Below are 27124 nucleotides of genomic sequence, written 5' to 3' on the forward strand. Positions count from 1 at the left end.
AGCGGCCATGGCTCACGGGCCCAGCCGCTCCACGGCATGTGGGATCTTCCCAGACCAGGGCACAAACCCATGTCCCCTGCATCAGCAGGTGGACTCTCAACCACTGTGCCACCAGGGAAGCCCTCAGTGTTTTTATTGAATGAAAAAAGTTACTAAAATGTGGATGTAGAATGTGAAGTATAATGAACTGAATATATACTAACCCTGAAACAATCTTGAAATTATATTATGAAATCCTTGATATGAGATTTTTAAAAAAATATTTCCTTCTTAGTCCCAAGAGTGGAATATAGAAAAAAGGCTTAGCTAATGAAGGTTCCATGTAAGTTCCCATAAATCAAGTTTTAGAGTACTTTTCAATTCATACAACACATTAAAGATTTTTATTATTAAACTTCTCATTGAATAAATAAGCAATTTTTCCTTATCCACCGTATTAGTCAGCTTGGGCTTATTCTCTCACAGTTCTAGAGGCTGAAATCCAAGATCAAGGTATGAGCAGAGTTGGTTTTGGGTGAGATCTCTCTTGCAGATGAACACCTTCTTGCTGTGTCCTCACATGTCCTTTTCCACAGCTAGAAAAGGCTCTGATGTCTCTTCTTCTTAGGAGAATACCAATCCTATTGGATTAGGGCCCCACCCTTATGACCTTAATTACCTCCTTAAAGGCCCTACCTTCAATTACAGTCACATTGTGGGTTAGGGCTTCAACGTATGAATTGGGGTGGGGGACTGAAGAGACACAATTCCAACCATAACATCCACTATCTGGTGAGTGAAGAATGAATTGGACGCCATGAAATATATTACACGTACATATACAACATGAAGGTAAATATAATCCAAATGCATGATGGGAGATTATAGATAGGAATGTGTCACCCTTTATCCACTTTTATTCTCCACCCCCTCCAGAGATTGCCAAGTCTTTGGCTAAACGCCTGCTTCACTTCAATACCTTCGGAGGGAACCCCATGGCCTGCGCCATTGGATCATCGGTGCTTGAGGTACTTTCCAGCAACCGCATCAACATCACTCATTTCACCAAACGACTACCTCAAAACTACACACACATTATCAGAACTCTATCACATTTCATGATTAAAGTGAAGAGTTAATTCCTAGTCCATGAATTTAAGTTAGATTTCCAGTTATTATTCTGCCCCCTCCCCCTTTTTAAGATCTACTGTGAGTGCTTCAAGTATTGGATATGAAATAATATGTAATAAACCTCACACACATGGGAAATATAAGAATTTTCCTAGCTAGCTGGTAGCACTGAAATTTCTTTGTCATTTGAGTGGTATTTTATGGATATTTACCAATGGCTATCCTTGATTTCAGTTTAATTTTGGTCCTGTCTTATATATGCTTCCTTATTTTTGTTGTACTGTCATAAATTAAAAGAGGAAAGAGCAAGTGAGTTCTATGCAATTCCAACAAGGTGATTCAGCTGTGGTTCAGCTCCAGGCCATTGATTTTGCCTGGGGTCTCATCTGTTGAAAAGATTTTTTTAGATGCCCTTGCTTATATGCATAATAGCGTTTGCTTAAAAGTGTAACATATTTCTGGAAGAATGTCCAAGAAATTAATAACAATGGTTTTTTGTGGAGAAGGAAACTTGGTGGCTGGGGAACAGGGATCAGTGAGGCTCATTCTACTCTACGCTTCTGTACTTTCTGATGTTTGAACGAGGCACGTGATTCACTTATTCAAAAAAATTAAATTTAAAACATTTTTCAATAAAAATAAGTAAGTAAAAGCTGCCCTTGCAAATTAAAAAGTATCTTCAAATATGATTAAATCTCAAAATGAGAAAGTGTAAGTAGGATGTGTCATTTATTTCATTCTGTAGACATTGCCAGCTTACATTTTTTAAGTCCTGTGTCGCCTCAACCAATTTAGCAGATAGAGAGGATTTAGGTGAACAAGTAGGTCTTAAAAACATCAGGTTCTGCCTGGAGTCATGCAGTTATTATCAGCTGGTTATAAGTGTAGTATACTGCTTGTGTTTAGTCAGGAATCACAGGTCTCTGCTGTGGGTGGAAGTAGGTGAAAATCCTTTTATTGAATATATATCTCAGGTGCCCTGACTCTGGGCCCACAAAGAGCTCAACACTGAGACGTCTCTTTTATTTTTTCCTAAATTTTTACCCACCCCTGAAGATGAGGAGGGTAGGGGGGAAGCATCCCCTCTACCAAGAATTTTTTTTCTCCCTACAGCAGATCTTTTTGTAGGACAAGTTATGGCCATACTAGACTTTGGGTTCCATTTGTCTGGTCAAGTTTTTGTAAAGAGGTTCACATACATTTATTTCTCCATGTTTCTCAGTCCGTTTTAGAACTTTTTTAATGCAAGGTCATTTGGGGCTTTCTCTCAACAGGTAATTAAAGAAGAAAATCTACAAGAAAACAGCCAGGAAGTTGGCACCTATATGTTACTGAAGTTTGCTAAGCTGAGGGATGAATTTGAAATCGTTGGAGACGTCCGAGGCAAAGGCCTCATGATAGGAATAGAGATGGTGAAGGATAAGGTAGGTTGTGATCTGCTGTTCTCTCTGCAGCTTCTCGGGGGGCGGCAAGAGTTAAAGTAGGAAGCCTCAGCTACAAGCTCATTCATTCTCAGGAAGAGAGCACACAAGGACAGCAAGACTGAGCAAAGCTCATTAGAGATGAGTTGGGAGTGTTGAGTATGAAGGACAGGCTAGCTGGTCATCGAGAGTCCTAGAGTGCAGAAAAGCATTTGCAAAAGGGAGTTGATGTTATTCTTGCCAGACTAGGCAAAGAGCAATGGTAATGAATATTTTGAATTAGAAATATAAGGAAGGGAGGAAATTATTGGGGGAGGGGCAGGGGGACAGAGAGCTAGCGGAAGTAAGGGGGAAGGGCCAGGAGAAGGTTGTGGTGTTGGTTTGGGGCGAGGATGTTAAAGATTTATAGGGTTTTGGGCTTCCCTGGTGGCGCAGTGGTTGAGAGTCCGCCTGCCGATGCAGGACACGGGTTCGTGCCCCGGTCTGGGAAGATCCCACATGCCGCGGAGCAGCTGGGCCTGTGAGCCATGGCCGCTGAGCCTGCGCGTCCGGAGCCTGTGCTCCGCAACGGGAGAGGCCCCAACAGTGAGAGGCCCGCGTACCGCAAAAAAAAAAAAACAAACAAAAAAGATTTATAGGGTTTTGTATTTGTTTGTTTGTTTGTTTGTGAATGGACTTCAATCTCCCAAGTAACAAGGGCGGAATGTGACTTTCTGATGACCTACTGCAAGGTGACCTCAAACTCGATATGACAATTGAACTTAGCATTGCCCTTAAGCCAGTGATTCTTCGCAAGGTCACTGTGTCTGTTTTTCCCCCTCCACTGTTCTCCCAATTCCCTAGCCTCAAAACCACAAGATAATCTGTGACCCCTTCCCTCTCCTTAGTTCTAACGTCAAGTTTTATTGATTCTTTGCCGTGTTTCTCAAATCTTTCCCTCTGTTGTTACTGCTGCCCCTAGGGTCCATGTCAGTAGGAAATTGTCCCAATCCTCCATAAACGCAAACTCTAAATCCTCTGGGGGGAGTGACAGCAGGGGAATCTTGGCACAGGAATCAATAGTCAGACCAGCCCCTTCACCCTAATTCTTATCCGTGGGTGACTTCTTGCTGTTGGCTCTCATCACACCACCCTAGTCTAGAAGGACTGTGTTCAGTTCTCTCAATATTCAGACTAGACCATGGATATAACACTCTCCCATTAGTACCACACAGCAGAGCCAGTGAAAAGCAGGAACGTTTGAAACAGATTTGAAAGCTAAGGGAAGACAGCAGGAAAATAAGAGTAACATGAGACTAGGCCCTCTGGCTCGCAGGCCGTAACATACCTTCAGCTTGGGGCTCCATCAAGGGCTGTTTTAAGGCTCAGAAGAGTCCATTCCAGTTCCCCCCACAAGAGGTCCCTCGAGGATGCCTAGATGCCTCAAAGCCCAGACTCCACCAAAGAAAGCCCAGTGAAAGAGGAGGCGTTCGTCCCTTTCCCACTAATCCGAAGCCAACTTCTGTGCACTCCAAGACGTGTGAACAGAGATGCTCTTCAGAACTTGAGTTGTCGTGGTAAAACATCAGAATCCCATTGATACAGAGCAAGCTAAAGGATGGTACGTCCATACTACATGGCACAGAAATACATGTGACATGGAAAGATGTGCAAACTGTATTACGGAAAAAATTAAAATCTCTCACACTCACTGTCTAAAGAGCTCCTTTGAAAGGCTCTTTCAAATCATGTATTTGTTGACTCGGTTTTCACGTATAAATACCTTCTTTTCCTAAATAAACTGTACACTTTTGAGGCCAGGAAATACACAGACGGTGAGTGCTTTATCCGTGTTTGTTGATTGATTTCCGGCCCCTGCAACACTTCAGACCACATTCATGTAATTAAAACAGCTCAGAACTTGGCTTTAACGCTATACAGTATAACCCAGAATCAAAACTCCCATAAGCAGTTAGTAAGGATGTGAATTGGATACAGCCCTTTGGACAGAAATTTGTCTGTATCTATCAAAATTTTACATGTATACATTTTGACCTAGCCATTCCACTTAGAGTGGTGTGTCCTAAAGAAATATTCACAGAAGTGTGTAAAGATATAAATGAGTGGGGATGTTTGCAGCATTCTTATGATCATAAACAAAAATTGAAAATAACATAAATGTCCAAAAATAAGAGATTAAACAAATTGCTCTACCAACAAACAACAAAATACTAGGTAATCTTTAAGAAGACTAGATCCAGGGACTTCCCTGGTGATCCAATGGTAAAGAATCCACTTTACAATGCAGAGGACACAGGTTTGATCCCTGGTCAGGGAACTAAGATCCCACATGCTGCAGGGCAGCTAAGCCCGTGCACCACAACTACCGAGCTCACACATCTCAACTAGAGAGCCTGCGTGCCACAAACTACAGAGCACATGCACTCTGGAGCCTGCGCGCCACAACTACAGAGAGAAAACCCCCAAGCCACAACTATAGAGAAGTCGTGCACCACAAGGAAGAGCCCGAGAGACTTAACGAAAGATCCTGAGTGCTGCAACTAAGACCCGACACAGCCAAAAAGAAATAAAATAACTAAATAAAATTTTTAAAAAAAGAAGACTAGGTCCAAATACACTGACATGGAAAGATGTTCGGGATACATTGTAAATTGTTCAAAGCAAATTGCAGAACATTATAAAGTATGACATTTTTTTAAATATGCATTTAAATGTATGTATAGGCATAGAAAAAGTGTCTAGTTCCCACTAATTACCAACAGGCGGTATCCCTAGGAGTAGGATTGGAGAAGGGGAAACGTTTCATTTTTACTTAGTGCATTTGCATATCGCTTTCAGGAGTTTTTCCCAATAACCCTGCATTACTTTTATAATTGTTTAAGTGAAGATTTATCCCTCAAAAACGGCAATAAATAAATAAATAAATAAACACAAAGCTACATTACATCCCTGAGAAGAGGTTAGTTACTAACATGCCCATTTGATTATGGAGTGATTGGGACTTAGACTCGAGCACAGGGCCCGGGCAGGCTGTCCTGTGGCTTTGCCTCATTAGCTTTTCTGACTGTGCTTTTCTCTTCGGAATGCCTACAAGATGTTCAATTAGTCAGAGCAGTTGAGCCCAGGGGGTAATAAAATGCACAAAGGAGCAGGGAGCGTGCTGGCCCAGACCAGGCTAAAGCCAAACAAAGTCCACCTCTCCAGACCCTTGATAGCCACCAAGGCCCATCAACCCAACTGCCCCTGAGGAACCCTTTCTGACCTCTGACCTCTCGTCCCCCAAACCATATTTGACTTCTTTCTAGCTTTCACAGTTTAGCCTTAAATTATATTGTCGTGTTTTAGTCTTTCCTCATGAGAACATTAGGGGCAAGCAGGATGACATTTTAGGATCAATGAGGAAATGCTGGTCTTTTCCCCATCCTGGTCCTCCATTATCTAGTAGTGGGAAAGTTTGAATTGTATTTTCTTTATCTTAAAGCTTCACAATGGACTTGACTAAGTTGGAGCATTTGTGCTCACAGACTCAGAAGTCCCCAGCCCAGTGTCATCAAAAGGGTACTGGAATACCTGGGCCCACAGGAAGGGACAACCTTCAGATGCCAAGTGACCTGAAACATCCTCTAAGCTCCAGAGAGCTTACCTTTCCTGACCCTGGAGGATTAAGTCTTGGGTGAGAAAGAGCAAATTCCACAAGCAGGGAAGATGAGGACAAACAGACCCACCCCAGTTGCCCAGGCCATACTATGGCCCAGAGAAAGCTTGGACCGTTCATGCCCTTGTGCAACTTCACAGCCATTTCCTGGACTTTGAAATGAATTTTTTACATGGACAAAACAAAGTGAAGAGCTGAGGACAATTTCCACATAAATAAAGCAAACTCCAAATACGGCTATTAAAGAACCAAGCTCCCGGGCTTCCCTGGTGGCACAGTGGTTGAGAGTCCGTCTGCCGATGCAGGGGACACGGGTTCGTGCCCCGGTCCAGGAAGATCCCACATGCCGCGGAGCGGCTGGGCCCGTGAGCCATGGCCGCTGAGCCTGCGCGTCTGGAGCCTGTGCTCCGCAACGGGAGAGGCCACAACAGTGAGAGGCCCGCGTACAGCAAAACAAACAAACAAACAAACAAAAAAAGAACCAAGCTCCCAGGGTAACCAACTGCAGGGCCAAGATTCACTGACGGTCTATAGTCAGCTTCATCTTGTCTTTGGGAATTTGAGATGAACTGGGATAAAAGCAAATATTTTCAATAACACCCCCCACAGAAAGAAATCCAATTCCGCAATGAATAGCTTTATTCAATTACTGGGGGAGAGAGGTTGAGAGGGAGAGAAGAGCATTGATTGCTTGAGTTGCTTTTTATTCCTCTTAGAAATAATGTCTTGAATCATTCAAATGCCAAATATTTTTAAAATGTATTTGCAGACGAGCCGCCAGCCTCTTCCCCGTGAAGAAGTAAATCAAATCCACCAGGACTGCAAACGCATGGGGCTTCTGATTGGCAGGGGTGGCACTTTTTCTCAGGTAACAAGAAGGCTGGCCTTTACCTATCACTTTAGGTAGGCATCTCCCTGAGGTCCCAGTGCTGGCCCCTTTTCTTCACCCTTATGCTAGGGGACCCAGTTCCGCTTCCTCTAGGCTTAGTGCTCGCACGTTTTCAAAAGAAAGGGACAGTGAAGCCCTCGGGCCACTAGAGGGCGCTGTGTGAAATGGTTTGGTTACTGCGGCTCGGCAGGGAATATACACAGAGGACAGCCTAAGGAGGCAAAAAAGCTGCACAGACAAAGCAGAGGACTTACACGACAGGTCATAATAGTGTCGTGACAGTCACGCGTACCCAGTTTGTCTCACGTGTGAATGAGTTCTAACCTCTGAAAGCTCAGTCCTAGTCTTTTTTAACTCAGCCCTGGGCTCTGACTCTGTGACCCGCAACCCTGCTAAGCCTTAGTGGCCGCTGTGGCCAGGAGCAACGTCATGGTGCTGGCAGCCCCGCCAGGTCCCTAATGCAGAACTCAAAATCAGCCACTCCCAGTGCCCTTCACTCTCAGGCTGGCAGAGGCAGAGAACAAGCTCTCCCCGCCCCCTTCCTGGGAAAGCCAAGTACAAGCCCCACGGTCGGGACCCTGGTGTGGCCCTGCCGCGGGCATGGGCTGCTACTGTAAAGTGATCTGCTCCTCCATCCGTCACACCAGCAGGACCCTCTCCAGGGATTCGCTCCGGGGCCGAGATTTAAGATGTAGGGTCACTCCTACTCATCCCCTACTTTGCTCTTGGCCTTCGGCATCCTTCTCTCCCGTTTTAAACATGCGTCATTCTTCCTAGTTTCCCTGCTTCACTGCTGCCTCTCACTTGATTTCAGCGAACACCCTCGCCTGGTGCTTCACAGAGAAAATGGGAGCTATTAGGCAAGATCTCTATAGAAGCTCATCTGTCCCCCAAGCCTTTTCCCACCTCCTTTCCTAAAGGTTAGAGAATGAGATGTCTCTCCGTGCTCTTGACCCTCCACTTAGGCAAACAGATGTTCTCTTGTTTCTGCAGTTTATTTCAACTTCCCCTCAGCCTGTGAACAAACAGACTGAAAGCTCTTCCAGCCCAAACCAAACCATAGCAAACAAAACCAGAATGAGCGCTTTTGCTGGGAAATGCTGAGTTTTTTCTAGTCCTGGTCCCAGATATTTTTCTATATGAATCAGACAGAGTAAGTTAATGATTCAAAATCCTAAGACGGGCTACTTCTCAAGACAGAAAACGATTCATTGTTTACTTGCTTAGTTAGTCCTTAGTCGTCCGGCACACACTTGAGTCCTAGGCAGCCACTGCTTGGCTGGATACTAGAGCTACAGTGAGAAATAAGATCTGTCCCTCCCTCCATGGGACTGGCAGAGGAGAAAGACTTAAACAGAAAATGATAATACAATCTAGTGAGCTTGCCGATAACCATACGAAGGGATAGTATACACTGTTCTAAATGCTTTTCATATGTTGACTCATTTAATGCTCTCAACACGCCTGTGAAATAAGTACTCTTATCCTTATTTTACAGATGAAGAAAAAGAGGCACAGAGAGGCTAGGTAAATTGCCCAAGTCACACAGTTAGTAAGTGGCAGAACCAGGATCCAAATTCAGGCAGTCTGATTTCTGAATCTGTCCTCGGAGGAGAGTAAACCCGAGGGGACGAGACTGGAGGCCAGGAGTCCAGGTGGAGGCTAATGATGCTGTCTGAACTTGACCAGCAGCCGTAGGGATAGAGGAGACATCCAGAGAGCAATGTGGCAGTGAAATGCCCAGGACTTGGGTATAAAGGGATGAGTGCTGCTTTGAACTTGCTCTCCTTCTATCTATAGACAAGTCTGTAGCTCAGAGGAAAGAATCGAGGTGAGGATCACGATTTGGGGGTCATCAGCATAGAAGTGGGGAGAGGAGGAAAGCTTCTGGGAAGGGAGTCTAGATGCGAAATGCAGAGGGATGAGGATAGACACCTGGGTCACGTCAACTTTTAAAGGGCAGGTGGAATAAGAGGTACCCAGATGGAGACACAAAATGGGTGGAGAGCTGTGAGGAGAGCTAGGAGGGTGTGGAGTCATGGGAGCCAGAGTGGGGAGGTTCTGGAAGGGGGAGCAACAGAAGTTCCACATGCAGAAGAGAAGGCCAGAAAGGATGAGGGCTGGAACGTGCCCGTCGGATTCCCCAGGGTGGGGTCAGAAGGTTGATGGGACACAAACCAGGCTGCAATGAGTTGAGATGTGAATAGAGGGAAGGCAGAGTGGAAAATAATGGCCAATAGCATCAACCAGTCCTTTTATTTTTATAAGTTTGATGAAAGGAAGGATAGTATTTGTATGGTAGCTGGAAGAGACCAGGAGGGTCAACACATTTTTATCTGTGGTTTTATGTGTGGTTTGGATTTAGATTATGAGAGCTGTAAGCCTGCTTGGTTTTTGTTGTTGTTGTTGTTGTTGTTGTTTTTGCGGTACGCGGGCCTCTCACTGCTGTGGCCTCTCCCGTTGCGGAGCACAGGCTCCGGACGCACAGGCTCAGCGGCCATGGCTCACAGGTCCAGCCGCTCCACGGCATGTGGGATCTTCCTGGACCGGGGCACGAATCCGTGTCCCCTGCATCGGCAGGCGGACTCTCAACCACTGCGCCACCAGGGAAGCCCAAAGCCTGCTTGTTTATAGGCTGAAGGGAAGTTGAGGAGAAGGTGAAGATGCAAGAGAATGCAGGGATGTTTCCTGGAGGGAAGGTGATGGGAGAAGCAAGGGCCAAAGGCACAGGTGGAAAATTTGGAGTCGAATCGTAGATGGTTTGTTCCTTGAACCTTCAGCCTAGGATATAAGAATGCACGTGGGAGCAAGCAAGTTTATAGAAAGGTCTTGCTTGACAGTGTCTGAGGAGCATGAGGCAAGACTGTCTATGAAACAGAGTGAGGGGTGTAGGAACTGAGTGAGGAAAGTGAGAGGAATGGAAATTAGAATGGCAAAGGCGAGAGGACCTGAACATTTAGGACACCAGCAGAAGTAGGACCCTGCATTCCTTGTGGTGTCTGCCCACCAGCGGTGTGATTTTCTTTCCCACTTCTCAGCTCTCTATGTTGGAGCAAAACAGTTCTATTAGAGCTTTGATGGGACCTGGGACTTTGCTGTGTGTGTGCAGCAGCGGAAGGGTAGGAAGGCAAGCAGAGTGAGGGGGCAGGTGAGAGAGGGGTTCATGTCCTCAAGCCTGTGCTCCAAGCTGGGTAGGAAAAGGAGGATGAGATCTGAGTGGGGTGACGGACCTGAAGCTCATGGAGGGAGGAGGAGACTGAAGTTTTCATGGGAAGGGCAGATGCACTGGGAATCAGAAATTGAAGAATCCCTAGTGAAGAGGAGGCCCGTGGTGCTGGCCTGGGGTGTGAGTGGATGCAGATGAAGGCTCCTGGCGTCGTGGCGATCAAGAAACTGAGACGCTAGTTTGTTGGGCTGCACACAGGGCCACAGAAGGCAACCTCGGTGATGGCAGAAACGGAGGGTAGATAGAGGCCTAAGACCTCAGTGGAGGTGGTGGAAGGACCAGGAGGTCAGCAGGTGACAAAAAGGAAAAGGGGCTGAGCAGATGGTACCAGAATTTTTGAGACTAGAGGACGAATGGCCTGGATACAGCACTGGGGAGGAGGAGACGAGCCCTTGAGGGAAACATAAGGAATGTCATGAAAACAAGGTGTTCGATTCTTAATCTAATGCATTTCCTTTAAGTCGTAGTTGATTCTATGATGATCCGTTGCTCTATTTTCCTTTATCTCCTCAGACATTCCGCATCGCACCCTCGATGTGCATCACGAAACCAGAAGTTGATTTTGCAGTGGAAGTATTCCGTTCTGCCTTAATCCAACACATGGACAGCCAAGACAAATAATTTTTTGAAAAAAGAACCACAAGCCTCAAGAACTTCCCACTTATGTTCAAGGGTTAATTTGAGAAATTTCAGAACCACTGGTATAAGTTGTAAATGGTTGACTGCCTACCGGCCATATTTGTTAATGGAGCCCCTGTTACCTTGAGAAAGCCATCCCTCAGGAAAGGGTCTGTATCCCTAGCTCAGAGAATAAATCCTAATTAGTCTAGATTAGTTATGCTAATTTTATTCTCCTTTGCGGTGAATGTTTACACCTGATATGTGACATGATTCCTGCAGGAAAATCTTTTGGTGGAGGTGCCTTCAGGAAAAGATTTCTTCATCCTCTGCTCTTCGTCTCCAGAAGAGATGTGTTCGTCCTGCATTGAAGCATCAGATGTCAGGGTAGGACTGCTCCAACCACCGTCAGCCACTTTGCAGTCCTGAGGACGAGCTTATTTGCTGAGGTTGGAAGGTGGAGCGAAGCTGAGTCCTTAGTGATGTCAAAGGGCCACTGATTTAACCAATCCTGGAGCCCCCTTACCTTGGGGCTTCTTGTTAGAAAATAAGTTCAATGCATCGCACAAGCCTTTTTCATTTAAGTTTTCTCTTACTGCAGCCATAAGCATCCTGGGAAATTATGCAGAAAATACCCCATGTAGATAACTGTCCTCTCCTCTAACTCCCCTAAAATGTCTATCAGAGCCTCCTTTGTTTCCACTGCCATCATCTCACCCTGGACTAAATTCTCGTTACTCCTATTATAATAGTCTCCAAGACCAGAAGTTCCCCAACTTTATAGTCATCAGAATGCACATTCATAGTGCTTCTTTCCCGTATGTATGCACTATTTGTCTTAAAATTGACTTAATATTTTTCCTTAATCTGACTTTTTTTACTTAGATGTATTTGATAGTAATGTTTCTATCATTATAATAGATGAGAAATCAGTACTACTTGTCACAACTGGAAAGTGCTCATAAAATAGAGTGAACGCAAAACGATGTAATTCAGGTCTAGCAAAATACAGTTTCTTGAAGACGTTCTCAGCCTGAGGCTTGTCCTCTCTTTGTTCAAAAGGGAATTTAGGGGGCTTCCCTGGTGGCGCAGTGGTTGAGGGTCCGCCTGCTGATGCAGGGGACACGGGTTCGTGCCCCGGTCCGGGAAGATCCCACATGCCGCGGAGCGGCTGGACCTGTGAGCCATGGCCGCTGAGCCTGCGCGTCCAGAGTCTGTGCTCCGCAACGGGAGAGGCCACAACAGTGAGAGGCCCGTGTAAAAAAGAATTTTTTTAAAAAGGGAATTTAGGGGGGAAAAAAGAGCTTACAGAGTGTTTGAGGGGTGTAAAAGGATACTGGCAAGCTGAGTCCCTCTCCTTAACACAAACAGAAGATCCACAGAACTGAATGGGAAGTAACTTTCTCAGCACCGTAATTTGATGTTTATTTAAGCTGTGTCCCAGTTTGAAGCCACGTCCTAATGATTTACCCCTGAGGTGTCTGTTCCGCTAAGATAACCTACACCTCACTGCCAGATTTGTCTCCCTCGGACATTGACTTAAACATGTCCTTCTCTTGCACAAAACCTTCCAGTGGCCCCCCATTACCCCCCAGATAAGATCAGAACCCCTGTAAGAAGGAGCTTAATGCCCTCTAGTATCCAATATCCAAATAGAGCAAACACTTTAGAAAAGCTCTGTTTGGCGCAGTGGAAAGATGATTGTATTACAAGCCAAATAACCTGAATTCTAAATTCAGCTCTCCCATTTATTTGCTACAGATGACCTTGGGCAAGACTTTTAATCTCTTTTTAACCTCATCTTGTTCCCAGGCAGATCAGTACTTGCCCTTCCTTCCTCCTGAGTTGTACTGGGAATCAAGTAGTCTAACAGACGGAAAAGTGCTTAAAAACTAGAGAACTATGCAAATAGCAGTTTTTTCCTTTCAAGCCATATTTCCCTTCTTTCCTTCGCTACAGAGTCTCCCAAGAGCAGCCTTTGTGCTCCTGTATGCTTCCTTGCTTCCCGTTCGTGCCTCAACAACTAAGACCCCATTCTGGCCTCTCGTTCCTTGACAAGTGCCTTCTCAAAAGGCCACCAGTGACTTCCTTACGGCCAAAACTTAACGCTTCCTTTGAATGTGCTTTCTCAACAACTGCTCCTTCTTGAGTTGATTCCCTCGGCTTCTGCAGTGTGGTCCTTTTATCTCAGATGGTACCTTCTTAGTCTCCCCTGGCAACTCCTCCACGACAGGGTTCTGTCCTGGGCCATCTCTTCCTCCATGCTAGACCCTCTCCCTATGGGCAACCTCATCCACTTAGGAGATTTCCCCTATCTCGACTATACCGAGGACTTGCAAATATTCATCTTCAGTCTCAACGTTTTTGCTGAACCCCAACTCCAAGGTTCTAACTGTCTGGACACTTTCATTTGGATGTCACAAGGACACTTCAAATTCAACATTTCTAACACAAAACACACTAAATTTCTCTCCTATGATGAATTCCTTCTTGATTAATGAGCCTTTTGTCTCAGGCTCATCATTTAGGGCATTATTTTTCTCCAAGTTATCTTTTTGCCTCTCATATGACTAAGTGTCATAAATACTTTCTCCAACATAATTTTTCCAATATGGCTCATTTATACCAAAACCGCCTTAATTTGTGCCGTCATCTTCTTTCCTGAACTATTTCAACCACCTCCTAACTGGTATTCTGGACGCCTTCCCAATCCATTCTCTACACTGATTCCAAAGCCAGTTAATTAAAGGATAAGTATGATCCCATCTCTCATCTTTTGAAGGCTTTGAGGGCTCCCTATTACTCATGGAACAAAGTCCAAATTCCAACTATTATGGCATTCAACACCCTTCACAACTTGTCCCCAGACCAAGTTTTCATGCTTTACTCCCTTTGTTCCTTTCATGTCATGTATATTGGTTCTTAGCTCCTATAATTCACTCTACCTGGTACGTTCTTCTGCTCTTCTTTGTGAATGAAAATTATGGGATCAGGGAGATTGGACAAGAAAGGCAACACTTCTTTGTTATTCTTCAAGGCCTTCCCATTCTCAGTATTTCTTTCCTTTCAAGATAAAGAAAAAGGGGGAGGGATTTCCCTGGTGGCTCAGTGCCTAAGACTCCACACTCCCAGTGCAGGGGGCCCAGGTTCGATCCCTGGTCAGGGAACTAGATCCCACATGCATGCTGCAACTAAGAGTTCACATACCATAACTAAGGAGCCCGCTGGCCACAACTAAGGAGCACATGTGCCACAACTAAGGAGTATGCCTGCTGCAACTAAGACTCGGTGTAACCAAATAAATAAATTTTAAAAAAGAAAAAGGGGGAAACACTGAAAATAATGTTTATAATAACCTTTTAGAAATTTAATAAAATGTGAAGGGAAAACAACAAAATATAAATTTAAAATTAAAAAAAAAGGTTTCATGCTTAGGCCAAGATCCCTGCCAGGACACCCTCTCCTGGAGGAAGGACGCTGAGGGATTTAATTGTTCAGATAAATTCATAGGACATATTCCTTGTGGCTTCCTGAGTCCTACAGGATCTTGTATACATCTAGGAGTACACCCTGTTAGTCTCCCACCTCCTGGAATCTTTGTAGAGTAAAAGCCAGCAATGGAATTCTGAAATGTAGCCAGGTCCTAGGTCTCATTTCTTGACTATGAAGTTTGTATAACTCTATCTAAGTGCTTTGACCAGGATAAACTGCTCCTCTTTCTTGAAGAGCATTTGGGGATTTAAAATGTGTAAGCCATCGGAGGTATGGAGCAGAAAGGGCAAACATTGTGGCCTTGGAGCATGTATTCATTTCTTTCACTAGTTTATAAACATGATGGATTCCTACTTCTTTCCATCTGGAACCATGGGTAGGAGTTTAGCACCACCATTTCTTGCCCTTCCATTTTCTGCTCTACCCACAGGAGGTGGGATGTAAGCCAGCTTACATAAGACAAGAAGCCCACATGCTTGCCAAGCTCTTTTTTATCTCCTTTCTTGTTGAAACTGCCTGAAGTGAAGATAATGAACACTCAGCTCACGTAAACTTTTTCCACACAAGGAACACACTGACAGTTAATCATGTGATGAGAATATAATATTAAAATGTTAGCAACTGTTTAAAAACCCTTGACATGACAATCCACTCAGGAGGGAGTAATTAAAAAAAAAAAATCAAACTTTGTTTATACCATTAATAATAATAATTATAAAGAGATGTAAAATAACACTGATAAACTGGTAATACAGTAATAAACTATGCTCTTATTTGTGTTTTAAAGCTCCATCTTTTACATCAGTGTCGTTTTTAACTTTCCAGTAATTCAAAGTAACCTCAAAAGGTATCTCTAAACTATGGGAGGACTTGATCCTTCTTCCACCTTTAAATCCCACCTAAATCTCAACAACATTGTCCACTTCATCATCACTTAATTCCAGAGCATTGCAGTCAAGTTTCAAAGGTAGGTTTGAAGACTCTGGTCAGTGCAGCCGCAGACTGCTCGGGTTAATGAAAGCTGAAGCCTCATTTCCAGCTGAGGCACAAACAGTAAAAATGGTGCAGCTTTGCCCATTAGAAACAGGAATACTAGAACAAAACACCACAAAGTATCTCAACAAAAACAAAAGGGCCACCTAACTTAGCAAGAGTGAAGACACAGAACCAAAGGCTCAGTTATGTCAATACCTTTAGGTTTAGTTCAGATAAAGGTAGGTCAGCTTGGTCTGACTGGTGACAGACGTAAGGAGTGTTGGCAGAACCAGCAGTGCTAGTAATCCAGGATGGAGAACATAGAGAGACATCAAAAACACAATTTAATCAAGAACTGGCTGGGGGGAGGGGGTCCTTGCAGACAGCAACTAGAAAACACAAAATGTCACAGAGGGAGCCTGCACAAGCTCTCCACCTGACTTGTTTTGGGCAAATTAACCTCTCTGAGCTGAAGCTTCCTTGGGTCCAAAAAAGAGGATAATATAATCCCATGGATCCCTTGGGAGGATTTAAATAAGCAAATACACTGACAGCTGCTCAATTAATATTAACTCTTTCCTTAGTGTCACTTTCCTTTTGAACTAAGAACTTCCTTATTTGCACTTGGCTCTCACCATCTTGGGATAATGTTGATTCCTGTGGATACATCTTATCTCCTAACCAAACTCTAAACTCCTGGCAAGGTGACCTTGTCTTCTCCATCCTCATATACATCAGGCCTAACACAGTGTCCCTCACTGAAAGGCAAAGACTAACTCCTGATGGTGCTGTATGCATTTTACCCGTAGGTGGTACAGTGCCACCAACAGCTTAAGGCAGCAATTACCCATCTGAAATAAACAGTTAGCCATTTGGGAGCTGAGATTGGAAAGGACTCTATGTTTGCAGCCGGGTGGTTGACAGGGTCTTGGTGCTCTGGCCGGGTGTCAGGCCTGAGATTCTGAGGTGGGGAGCTGACTTCAGGACATTGGTCCACCAAACACCTCCCAGCCCCATGTAACATCAAACGGCAAAAGCTCTCCCAGAGATCTCCATCTCAACGCTAAGATCCAGCTCCACTCAACGACCAGCAAGCTACAGTGCTGGACACCTCATGCCAAACAACTACCAAGACAGGAACACAGACCCACCCATTAGCAGAGAGGCTGCCTAAAATCATATTAAATTCACAGACACCCCAAAACACACCACCAGACATGGTCCTGACCACCAGAAAGACAAGATCCAGCCACATCCACCAGAATACAGTCACCAGTCCCCTCCACCAGGAAGCCTACAAAACCCACTGAACCAACCTTTGCCACTGGGGGCAGACACCCAAAACAACAGGAACTACAAACCTGCAGCCTGCAAAACGGACACCCCAAACACAGTAAGTTAAGCAAAATGAGAAGACAGAGAAACACACAGCAGATGAAGGAGCAAGGTAAAAACCCACCAGACCAAACATATAAAGAGGAAATAGGCAGTCTACCTGAAAAAGAATTCAGAGTAATGATAGTAAAGATGATCTAAAATCTTGAAAATAGAATGGAGAAAATACAAGAAATGTTTAACATGGACTTAGAAGAACTAAACAGCAAACAAACAATGATGAACAACACTATAAATGAAATTAAAAATTCTCTAGAAGGAATCAATAGCAGAATAACTGAGGCAGAAGAACGGATAAGTGACCTGGAAGATAAAATAGTGGAAATAACTACTGCAGAGCAGAATAAAGAAAAAAAGAATGAAAAGAATTGAGGACAATCTCAGAGACCTCTGGGACAACATTAAACACACCAACATTCAAATTATAGGGGTCCCAGAAGAAGAAGAGAAAAAGAAAGGGACTGAGAAAATATTTGAAGAGATTATACTTGAAAACCTTCCTAATATGCGTAAGGAAATAGTCAATCAAGTCCAGGGAGCGCAGAGAGTCCCATACAGGATAAATCCAAGGAGAAACACACCGAGACACATGTTAATCAAACTATCAAAAGTTAAATACAAAGAAAAAATATTAAAAGCAGAAAGGGAAAAGCAACAAATAACATAAAAGGGAATCCCCATAAGGTTAACAGCTGATCTTTCAGCAGAAACTCTGCAAGCCAGAAGGGAGTGGCAAAACCTATCTAAAGTGATGAAAAGGCAAAACCTACAACCAAGATTACTCTACCAAGCAAGGATCTCATTCAGATTTGATGGAGAAATTAAAACCTTTACAGATAAGCAAAAGCTAAGAGAATTCAGCACCACCAAACCAGCTCTACAACAAATGCTAAAGGAACTTCTCCAGGCAGGAAACATAAGAAAGGAAAAGACCTACAATAACAAACCCAAAACAATTAAGAAAATGGCAACAGGAACATACATATCGATAACTACCTTAAATGTAAATGGATTAAATGCTCCAACCAAAAGACATAGACTGGCTGAATGGATACAAAAATAAGACCCATATATATGCTGTCTATGAGAGACCCACTTCAGACCTAAGGACACATACAGTCTGAAAGTGAGGGGATGGAAAAAGATATTCCATGCAAATGGAAATCAACAGAAAGCTGGAGTAGCAATTCTCATATCAGACAAAATAGACTTTAAAATAAAAACTATTACAAGAGACAAAGAAGGACACTACATAATGATCAAGGGATCAATCCAAGAAGAAGGTATAACAATTGTAAATATTTATGCACCTAATATAGGAGCATCTTAATACATAAGGCAAATGCTAACAGCCATAAAAGGGGAAATCAACAGTAACACAATCATAGTAGGAGACTTTAAGACCTCACTTTCACCAATTGACAGATCATCCAAAATGAAAATAAATAAGGAAACACAAGCTTTAAATGATATTTTAAACAAGATGGACTTAATTGATATTTATAGGATATTCCATCCAAAAACAGTAGATTACACTTACTTCTCAAGTGCTCATAGAACATTCCCAGGATAGATCATACCTTAGATCACAAATGAAGCCTCAGTAAATTTAAGAAAATTGAAATTGTATCAAGTAACTTTTCTGACCACAATGCTATGAGACTAGATATCAATTACAGGAAAAAATCTGTAAAAAATACAAACACATGGAGGCTAAACAATACACTACTAAATAACCAAGAGATCACTGAAGAAATCAAACAGGAAATCAAAAAATACTGAGAAACAAATGGCAATGAAGACATGATAACCCAAAACCTATGGGATGCAGCAAAAGCAGTTCTAAGAGGGAAGTTTATAACAATACAGTCCTACCTCAAAAGAGAAGAAACATCTCAGATAAACAACATAATCTTACACCTAAAGCAATTAGAGAAAGAACAACAGAAGAACCACAGAGTTAGCAGAAGGAAAGAAATCATAAAGATCAGATCAGAAATAAATGAAAAAGAAATGAAGGAAACGATAGCAAAGATCAATAAAACTAAAAGTTGGTTCTTTGAGAAGATAAACAAAATTGATAAACCATTAGCCAGACTCATCAAGAACAAAAGGGAGAAGACTCAAATCAATAGAATTAGAAATGAAAAAGGAGAAGTGACAACTGACACTGCAGAAATACAAAGGATCATAAGAGATTACAACAAGCAACTATATGCCAATAAAATGACAACCTGGAAGAAACAGACAAATTCTTAGAAAGCACAACCTCCTGAGACTGAACCAGGAAGAAACAGAAAATATAAACAGACCAATCACAAGCACTGAAGTTGAAACTGTGATTAAAAATCTTCCAACAAACAAAAGCCCAGGACCAGATGGATTCACAGGTGAATTCCATCAAACATTTAGAAGAGAGCTAACACCTATCCTTCTCAAAATCTTCCAAAATATAGCAGAGGGAGGAACCTTCCTAAACTCATTCTATGAGGCCACCATCACCCTGAGACCAAAACCAGACAAAGATGTCACAAAAAAAGTAAACTACAGGTCAATATCATTGATGAACATAGATGCAAAAATCCTCAACATAATACTAGCAAACAGAATCCAACAGCACATTAAAAGGATCATACGACATGATCAAGTGGGGTTTATTCCAGGAATGCAAGGATTCTTCAATATATGCAAATCAATCAATGTGATATACCATATTAACAAACCAAAGGGGAAAAACCATAAGATCATCTCAGTAGATGCAGAAAAATCTTTCAACAAAATCAATACCCATTATGATAAAAACCCTCCAGAAAGTAGGCATAGAGGGAACTTACCTCAACATAATAAAGGCCATATATGACAAATCCACAGCCAACATCATTTCCAATGGTGAAAAACTGAAACCATTTCTTCTAAGATCAGGAACAAGACAAGGTTGCCCACTCTCACCACTCTTATTCAACACAGTTTTGGAAGTTTTAGCCACAGCAATCAGAGAAGAAAAAGAAATAAACGGAATCCAAACCGGAAGAGAAGAAGTAAAACTCTCACTGTTTGCAGATGACATGATACTATACATACATAATCCCAAAGGTGCTACCAGAAAACTACTAGAGCTAATCAATGAATTTGGTAAAGCAGCAGGATATAAAATTATTCCACAGAAATCTCTTGCATTCCTCTACACTAATGATGAAAAATCTGAAAGAGAAATTAAGGAAACACTCCCATTTACCATTGCAACAAAAAGAATAAAATACCTAGGAATAAACCTACCTAAGGAGACAGAAGACCTGTATGCAGAAAACTATAAGACATTGATGAAAGAAATTAAAGGTGATACAAACAGATGGAGAGATTTACCATGTTCTTGGATTGGAAGAATCAACATTGTGAAACTGTCTATACTACCCAAAGCAATCTACAGATTCAGTGCAATCCCTATCAAACTACAAATGGCATTTTTCACAGAACTAGAACAAAAAATTTCACAATTTGTATGGAAACACAAAAGACCCCAAATAGCCAAAGAAAAACGAAGCTGGAGGAATCAGGCTCCCTGACTTCAGACTATACTATAAAGCTACAGTAATCAAGACAATATGGTACTGGCACAAAAACAGAAACATAGATCAATGCAACAAGATAGAAAGCCCAGAGATAAACCCACTCACCTACAGTCAACTAATCTACAACAAAGGAGGCAAGGATATACAATGGAGAAAAGACAGTCTCTTCAAAAAGTGGTGCTGGGAAAACTGGACAGCTACATGTAAAAGAATGAAATTAGAACACTCCCTAACACCGTACACAAAAATAAACTCAAAATGGATTAGAGACCTAAATGTAAGAGCAGACACTATAAAACTCTTAGAGGAAAACATAGGAAGAACACTCTTTGACATAAATCACAGGAAGATCCTTTTTGTTTCACCTCCTAGAGTAATGGAAATGAAAACAAAAATAAACAAATGGGATCTAATGAAGCTTCAAAGCTTTTGCAAAGCAAAGGAATCCATAAACAAGATGAAAAGACGACCCTCAGAATGGGAGAAAGTATTTGCAAACGAATCAATGGGCAAAGGATTAATCTCCAAAATATATAAACAGCTCATGCAGCTCAATATTAAAAAAAACAAACAACCCAATCCAAAAATGGGCAGAAGACCTAAATAGACATTTCTCCAAAGAAGATGTACAGATTGCCAAAAAACACATGAAAGGATGCTCAACATCACTAATCATTAGAGAAATGCAAATCAAAACTGCAATGTGGTATCACCTCACACCGGCCAGAATGGCCATTATCAAAAAGTCTACAAACAATAAATGCTGGAGAGGGTGTGGAGAAAAGGGAACCCTCCTACAAGGTTGGTGGGAATGTAAATTGATACAGCCACTATGGAGAACAGTATGGAGGTTCCTTAAAAAACTAAAAATGGTACTACCATATGACCCAGCAATCCCACTACTGGGCATATACCCTGAGAAAACCATAAATCAAAAAGAGTCATGTACCACAATGTTCATTGCAGGTCTGTTTACAATAGCCAGAATATGGAAGCAATCCAAGTGTCCACTGACATATGAATGGATAAAGAAGATGTGGCACATATATACAATGGAATATTACTCAGCCATAAAAGGAAATGAAACTGAGTTATTTGTAGCAAGGTGGATGGACCTACAGACTGTCAGAGTGAAGTAAGTCAGAAAGAGAAAAACAAATACCGTATGCTAACAGATATATGGAATGTAAAAAAAAAAAAAGGTTCTGAAGAACCTAGGGGCAGGACAGGAATAAAGACGCAGACATAGAGAATGGACTTGAGGACACGGGGAGGGGGAAGGGTAAGCTGGGACAAAGTGAGAGAGTGGCATGGACATATATACACTACCAAATGTAAAACAGATAGCTAGTGGGAAGCAGCCGCATAGTATAGGGAGATCAGCTCGGTGCTTTGTGTCCACCTAGAGGGGTGGCATAGGGAGGGTGGGAGGGAGACGCAAGAGGGAGGAGATATGGGGATATATGTATATGTATAGCTGATTCACTTTGTTATACAGCAGAAACTAACACACCATTGTAAAGCAATTATACCCCAAAACAGATGTTAAAAAAAAAATTTAGTCATCTGACATGCACATGTGTGTGTATTCAGAAATATAAATTTGTATATTTAGAAATGTATATATAATTAGAGACATAATATATAAAGAAATCTGTGTTTAGAAATATTATATATATATGTGTATATATATATATATACATATGTACACATATATATATATATTTAGATTTTGGTAATAAAGTACCAGAGGTAATTTTAGAAAGAAAAGGAAACCACTCTTGGATGAATTGTGAGGTCGTAATATCTGAAGGAGGTATTGAGAGGGCTCCCAGGCGTCTCTTATTCATCCTCCAAGGGGGCTGCAATTCTATGCACTCTTCTCAGGGCCCCAGTTCACACCCCTGCCCTTCTCACTCTCAATAAGTGACTGTTGTTTATCAGAAGAACATTGAAACTATCCAGCAAGGATTCTGATCATATCACTCTCCTGCTTAATACCTGTTTGATGCCTTCCCTCAGGCCTGTCTCTGGCTTGCGTCCTGGCCTGGTGGCCCTGCACCTTTCCCTGGCTTCTGCACGCCTGTCATTGCTGCCCTCCAGCAGCCCCCTACCCCCCTGCCTATCTCAGGGCTGCTGCACTGTGTTCTCTCCTCCCGGATCCCTCAGACTTCTTCACCTGCTACTTCTTCCTCATCCTTCACAGAGCTGATAATCACATTCATGGTCAGGTTATTATTTTACATAAACCTTCCCCCCAGCACACACATATGCTCCAGGATCTTACAGCTTGAATTGTTCATTCTCTTCTGGATTTTCAGTGTCTATATTCTTCTTTCTTCTTCCTCTCAGCCTAAAAACATGCCTCTCCCTCCATTTAAAAAAAAAACAAAAAAATAAACAGAAAAAAACTTCTTTCAAATGTATATCCTTTTCCTAAAAGTGATGCTTCTAAGAAAAAAATCCTTGGGGCACTGCCATGCCACTTCCTCACTGCCACTCTCTCAGTACTCCCCAGGCTGGCTTCTGTGAACCTATTCTTGCAAAAGTGACCTACAACTCCTGTGATGGTTAATTTTATGTGGCAACTTGACTGGACCATGGGGTGCCCAGATATCTTATTAACGTTATTTCTGGATGTGCCTGTGAGGGGGTTCCTGGAAGAGATTAGCATCTGGATTGGTGGACTGAGTAAAGCAGATGGCCTGCCCAATGTAAGTGGGCATCACACAATGGGCTAAAGACTTGAATAGAACAAGAAGGTGGAGACAGATTGGATTCGCCCTCTCTGGCTGACTGCTTGAGCTGGGACATCCATCTCCTATGCCCTCAGCATCCCTGGTTGTCAGGCCTTCAGACACCCAGTGAAATCTACCCCAGCAGCCCCTGAGGCTCTTGGGTCTTCAAACTACACCACTGGCTCTCCTGGGTCTCCAGCTTGCAGACAACAGACCAGGGCACTTCTGTCTGCATAGTCACATGAGCCAATACCTTATAATAAATATAGATATAGATAACATATGGATATGTAGGTATCGATATATAACTGTATCTATTTCCATCTACATAGCTGTGCACATCATTATACACTGTATACACATATGTATATCATTATATACATAGCTCTATATACATACCTGTATATATATATATATATCTCCTATTGGTTCTGTTTCTCTGAAAAATCCTGACTAATATAACCTTCTAACTGCCAAATTCAGCCCTCACCTCACTTAGCATCTCTGTGGCATCTGAGACTGGTCATCTTCCTCTCCTATTTTTTTTTAATGGCACCATGGTCTTCCAATCTTGTACTACCTCTTTATGTTTTAAGATTTTTTTTTTTTTTTTTTTTTTTTTTGCAGTACGCGGGCCTCTCACTGTTGTGGCCTCTCCCGTTGCAGAGCACAGGCTCTGGACGCACAGGCTCAGTAGCCATGGCTCACGGACGCAGCCACTCCGCGGCATGTGGGATCTTCCTGGACCGGGGCATGAACCCGTGTCCCCTGCATCGGCAGGCGGACTCTCAACCACTGCGCCACCAGGGAAGCCCTAAGATTTTTTTTTTGATGTGGGCCTTTTTTTTTTTTTTAAGTCTTTATTGAATTTGTTACAATATTGCTTCTGTTTTATGTTTTGGTGTTTTGACCACAAGGCATGTAAGATCTCAGCTCCCCCACCAGGGGTTGAACCTGCACCCCCTGCATTGGAAGGTGAAGTCTTAACCACTGGCCCTCCAGGGAAGTCCCTCGTACTACCATTTTAGTCCTTTTCATTCTCATACATTGGTTTTTGTTTAGTTTGCTCCTTAATGCTGGTGTACCCACAGGATTTTTATCTTGACCTCTTTTTTCCCTTCTCCATATACTTTATCTGGGTGATTTCATCCATGATCCATGATGGCTTTACTATCTAGATGCTGATGATTCCCAAGCACATCTCCAGGGCAACCTCCTTCTGGCCTACAGATTCGCATGGTCAGCAGTTCTTTGAACATGTTCCCTGGGTACCTACTGAGTTCTCTTCCTCCCCCCTGGAGCACATATGCTCTCCTGGCCTCAGGAGGTATTGATTGAGCCAACTACCTTCTTGCCGTAGATGCCTGGTGCCAGTAATTCCCCCACTCCCCCAAGCCAGTCTTAACCAAGCTTCTGATTCTTGCGTGCCTCCCTGCTATCCTTTTTTGCTGCCCCATTCCCCCTGATTACAGCTTTCTTGCCTCCTCTAACTGCCCGGACCTGGCTGTCATGGCTGATCGGGAGTCTCATTGCTGGCCCTTGGCACACTTTGGACCTTCCTTGCCTTACTTATTGCTCTGTTCCCTTCCTTGTCTCATTGCCCAGCCTGAAAGTCATTACCTCATCCTCACTTAGGAGGAGTTAAGCAGCTGGCTGTTCCTGTTATCTAACTCTTTCTCTGCTCCAGCAGAAGTCCCAGATTGCAGGCATTACTGATTGCCACTTGATGCAAACTTTTAAAAAGCAAGGAGGTAGGAGGAGAGAGTGAAAATTATGCCAGAAATAAAATATTTTTAGGAATATTTTTCTTCCTGTGATGGTACTGGGTATGGGGAACATCGATGTAGTGAGTGAACTTTAGCAGAGGTGTCATTAGAAACCACTGTTCCGGCTGAGCTGGTCTCCAACTAGTTTCACTCAGCACTGCCACACACCAGAACCTGGCACAGGGGCCTGACCGATGCTCCTCAGTGGTCCTGTGCCAATTCCACCAACCTGGGCAGGAGGGTCCTCTTTATTCTTGGTAACATCCCTGGAGTTACTCCTAGACCCTGGGAGCCATCTCCAGTAAACCCTCTGCTTCCTTCTTTTTAGCAATATCCTACCCTCAATCCTCTTTTTAGCAGGGAGCTCGTTTCCTTCTCAGGAGCATTGCCTTCCTCTACCTATTCACCTTTTCTCCTGCTTCTTCACGCAGAATCAACTCCTCCCTTACTCCTCTAACACTTCCAAGAGAGATTGTGGGGAGAGGAGGTGGGTTTTGGAACAGGGAAGCAAGATGTATTGTCAGTTAGCCTGTTTAGTGCAGCAAAGAAAGGAAAGAAAACAGTTTAGTCTCTGTATTAAAGTTTTAAAGATTCTGATTTTGCCACTCTTGAAAATACCTTTCAGAAATGCATGCTGTCTAGGTATGCAATTTAAAAAGAATATATTTGAAAAAGAAGAACAAAGTCGGAGAACTAAGATTTCCTAATTCCAAAACTTACTACAAAAGCTACAGTAATCAAAGCAGTGTGGTTCTAGCAGAAAGACAGACATGTAGACCAAAAGAATAAAATAGAGAGTCGAAGATAAACCCTCGCATATATGGTCAGTTAAGTTTTGACAAGGATGCCAAGGCCACTCAATGGAGAAAGGATAATCTTTTCAACAAATGATGTTGGGAAAACTGGTTATCCACATGCAAAAGAATGAAGTTGGAGCCTGCCCTTGCAACATATACAATAATTAACTCAAAATGAGTTAAAGACTTAAACCTAAGAGATAAAACTATAAAACTCTTAGAAGAAAACAGGTACAAATCTTCATGACATCAGATTTGGCAATGATTTCTTAGATAAGGCAAGAAAAGAAAAAAAATAGATAAAATTGGGTCTATTCAAAATTAAAAACTTTTGTGCATCAAAGGGCACTATCAAGAAAGTGAAAAGATAGCCCACAGAATGGGATAATGTGTTTACAAAATCATATATCTGATAAGGGCTAAATTTCCAGAATATATTAAAAAGAACACTTACAATTCAACAACAACAAAACAACTCAATTCAAAAGTGGGCAAAAGATTTAAATAGACATTTCTCCAAAGATGAAATACAAATGGCCAGTAAGCATATGAAAAAATGCTCAACATCACTATCCGTCCGTTATGGAAATACTAATCAAAACCACAGTGAGATACCACTTATACCCATTAGGATGGCTATTATATAAAAGAATAAAATACGAAAACATCAGAAAATAACAAATGTTGGCAAGGATATGTAGAGATTGGAACTCTTGTGCATTGCTGGTGGGAATGTTTTCCATTATGGAAAACAGTATGGCAGTTCCCCAAAAAGTTAAACACAGGGTTACCCCACGATTCAGCAATTCCACTTCAGGGTATAGATCCAAAAGAATTAAAAGCAGGAATTCAAACAGATATTTGCACAACCATGTTCATAGCAGTATAATTTCTAATAGCCAAAAGATGGAAACAACTCAGATGTTATCATTGAATGAATGAATGAACAATATGTGGTATATGGACACAATGGAATGGTATTCTGTCTTGAAAAGGAAGACAATTCCAATACATGCTGTAATATGGATGGATGAACCTTGAAAACATTGCTAACTGAAACAAGCCAGTCACAAAGGATAAATATTGCCAAGAGTTGCAGGTAGGAGGGAATGGGAAATTATTGTTTCATAGGTAGAAAGTTTCTGTTGGGGATGATGAAAAGTTCTGAAAATGGGCCAGTGGTGATAGCTATGCAACATTGTGAGTGTGCTTAATGCTACTGTACACTTAAAAATAGTTAACATGGTAAATTTTACAACAATTTTCCAAAAAAATTTTAAGAATATATCCATGTATGAGAACATTCCTTCCAATGAGGTCAGAGTGAAGGATTAATAGAGAGATTTAGAATGCATAAATGAATGGAACGATAGAGAGATTTGGTTGCATTAAAGCAAATAGGCCTCGCTTCTCCATACCTGGGTGAGAAAAATGTTCACTGTAGCACAGAGAACTCATGCCTTTTCTTCATGT

General features: G+C 42.4%; 2 protein-coding genes across 3 annotated transcripts in view; one reads left to right on the forward strand and one right to left on the reverse strand.

Moving 5' to 3' along the window:
* The window catches only part of AGXT2 (alanine--glyoxylate aminotransferase 2), a 44925-nt gene extending 33437 nt beyond the window's left edge, over positions 1-11488 (forward strand). For both annotated transcript variants that reach the window (XM_033421284.2, XM_004266011.3), the window contains exons 11-14: positions 916-1007; positions 2385-2534; positions 6956-7054; positions 10815-11488. In XM_033421284.2, the coding sequence (XP_033277175.1) occupies positions 916-1007; positions 2385-2534; positions 6956-7054; positions 10815-10922 (449 nt within the window). In that variant the 3' untranslated portion in view covers positions 10923-11488. The remainder of the gene's footprint in view (positions 1-915; positions 1008-2384; positions 2535-6955; positions 7055-10814) is intronic.
* A 3396-nt stretch (positions 11489-14884) lies between these two features.
* Positions 14885-27124, reverse strand: part of TTC23L (tetratricopeptide repeat domain 23 like) — a 130802-nt gene continuing 118562 nt past the window's right edge. The window contains exon 2 of the transcript XR_007476451.1: positions 14885-17169. The gene's annotated coding sequence lies outside the window, so the exon portion shown is untranslated. The remainder of the gene's footprint in view (positions 17170-27124) is intronic.

Source organism: Orcinus orca, chromosome 3 (assembly GCF_937001465.1).
Source record: "Orcinus orca chromosome 3, mOrcOrc1.1, whole genome shotgun sequence".
NCBI lineage: Eukaryota > Metazoa > Chordata > Mammalia > Artiodactyla > Delphinidae > Orcinus > Orcinus orca.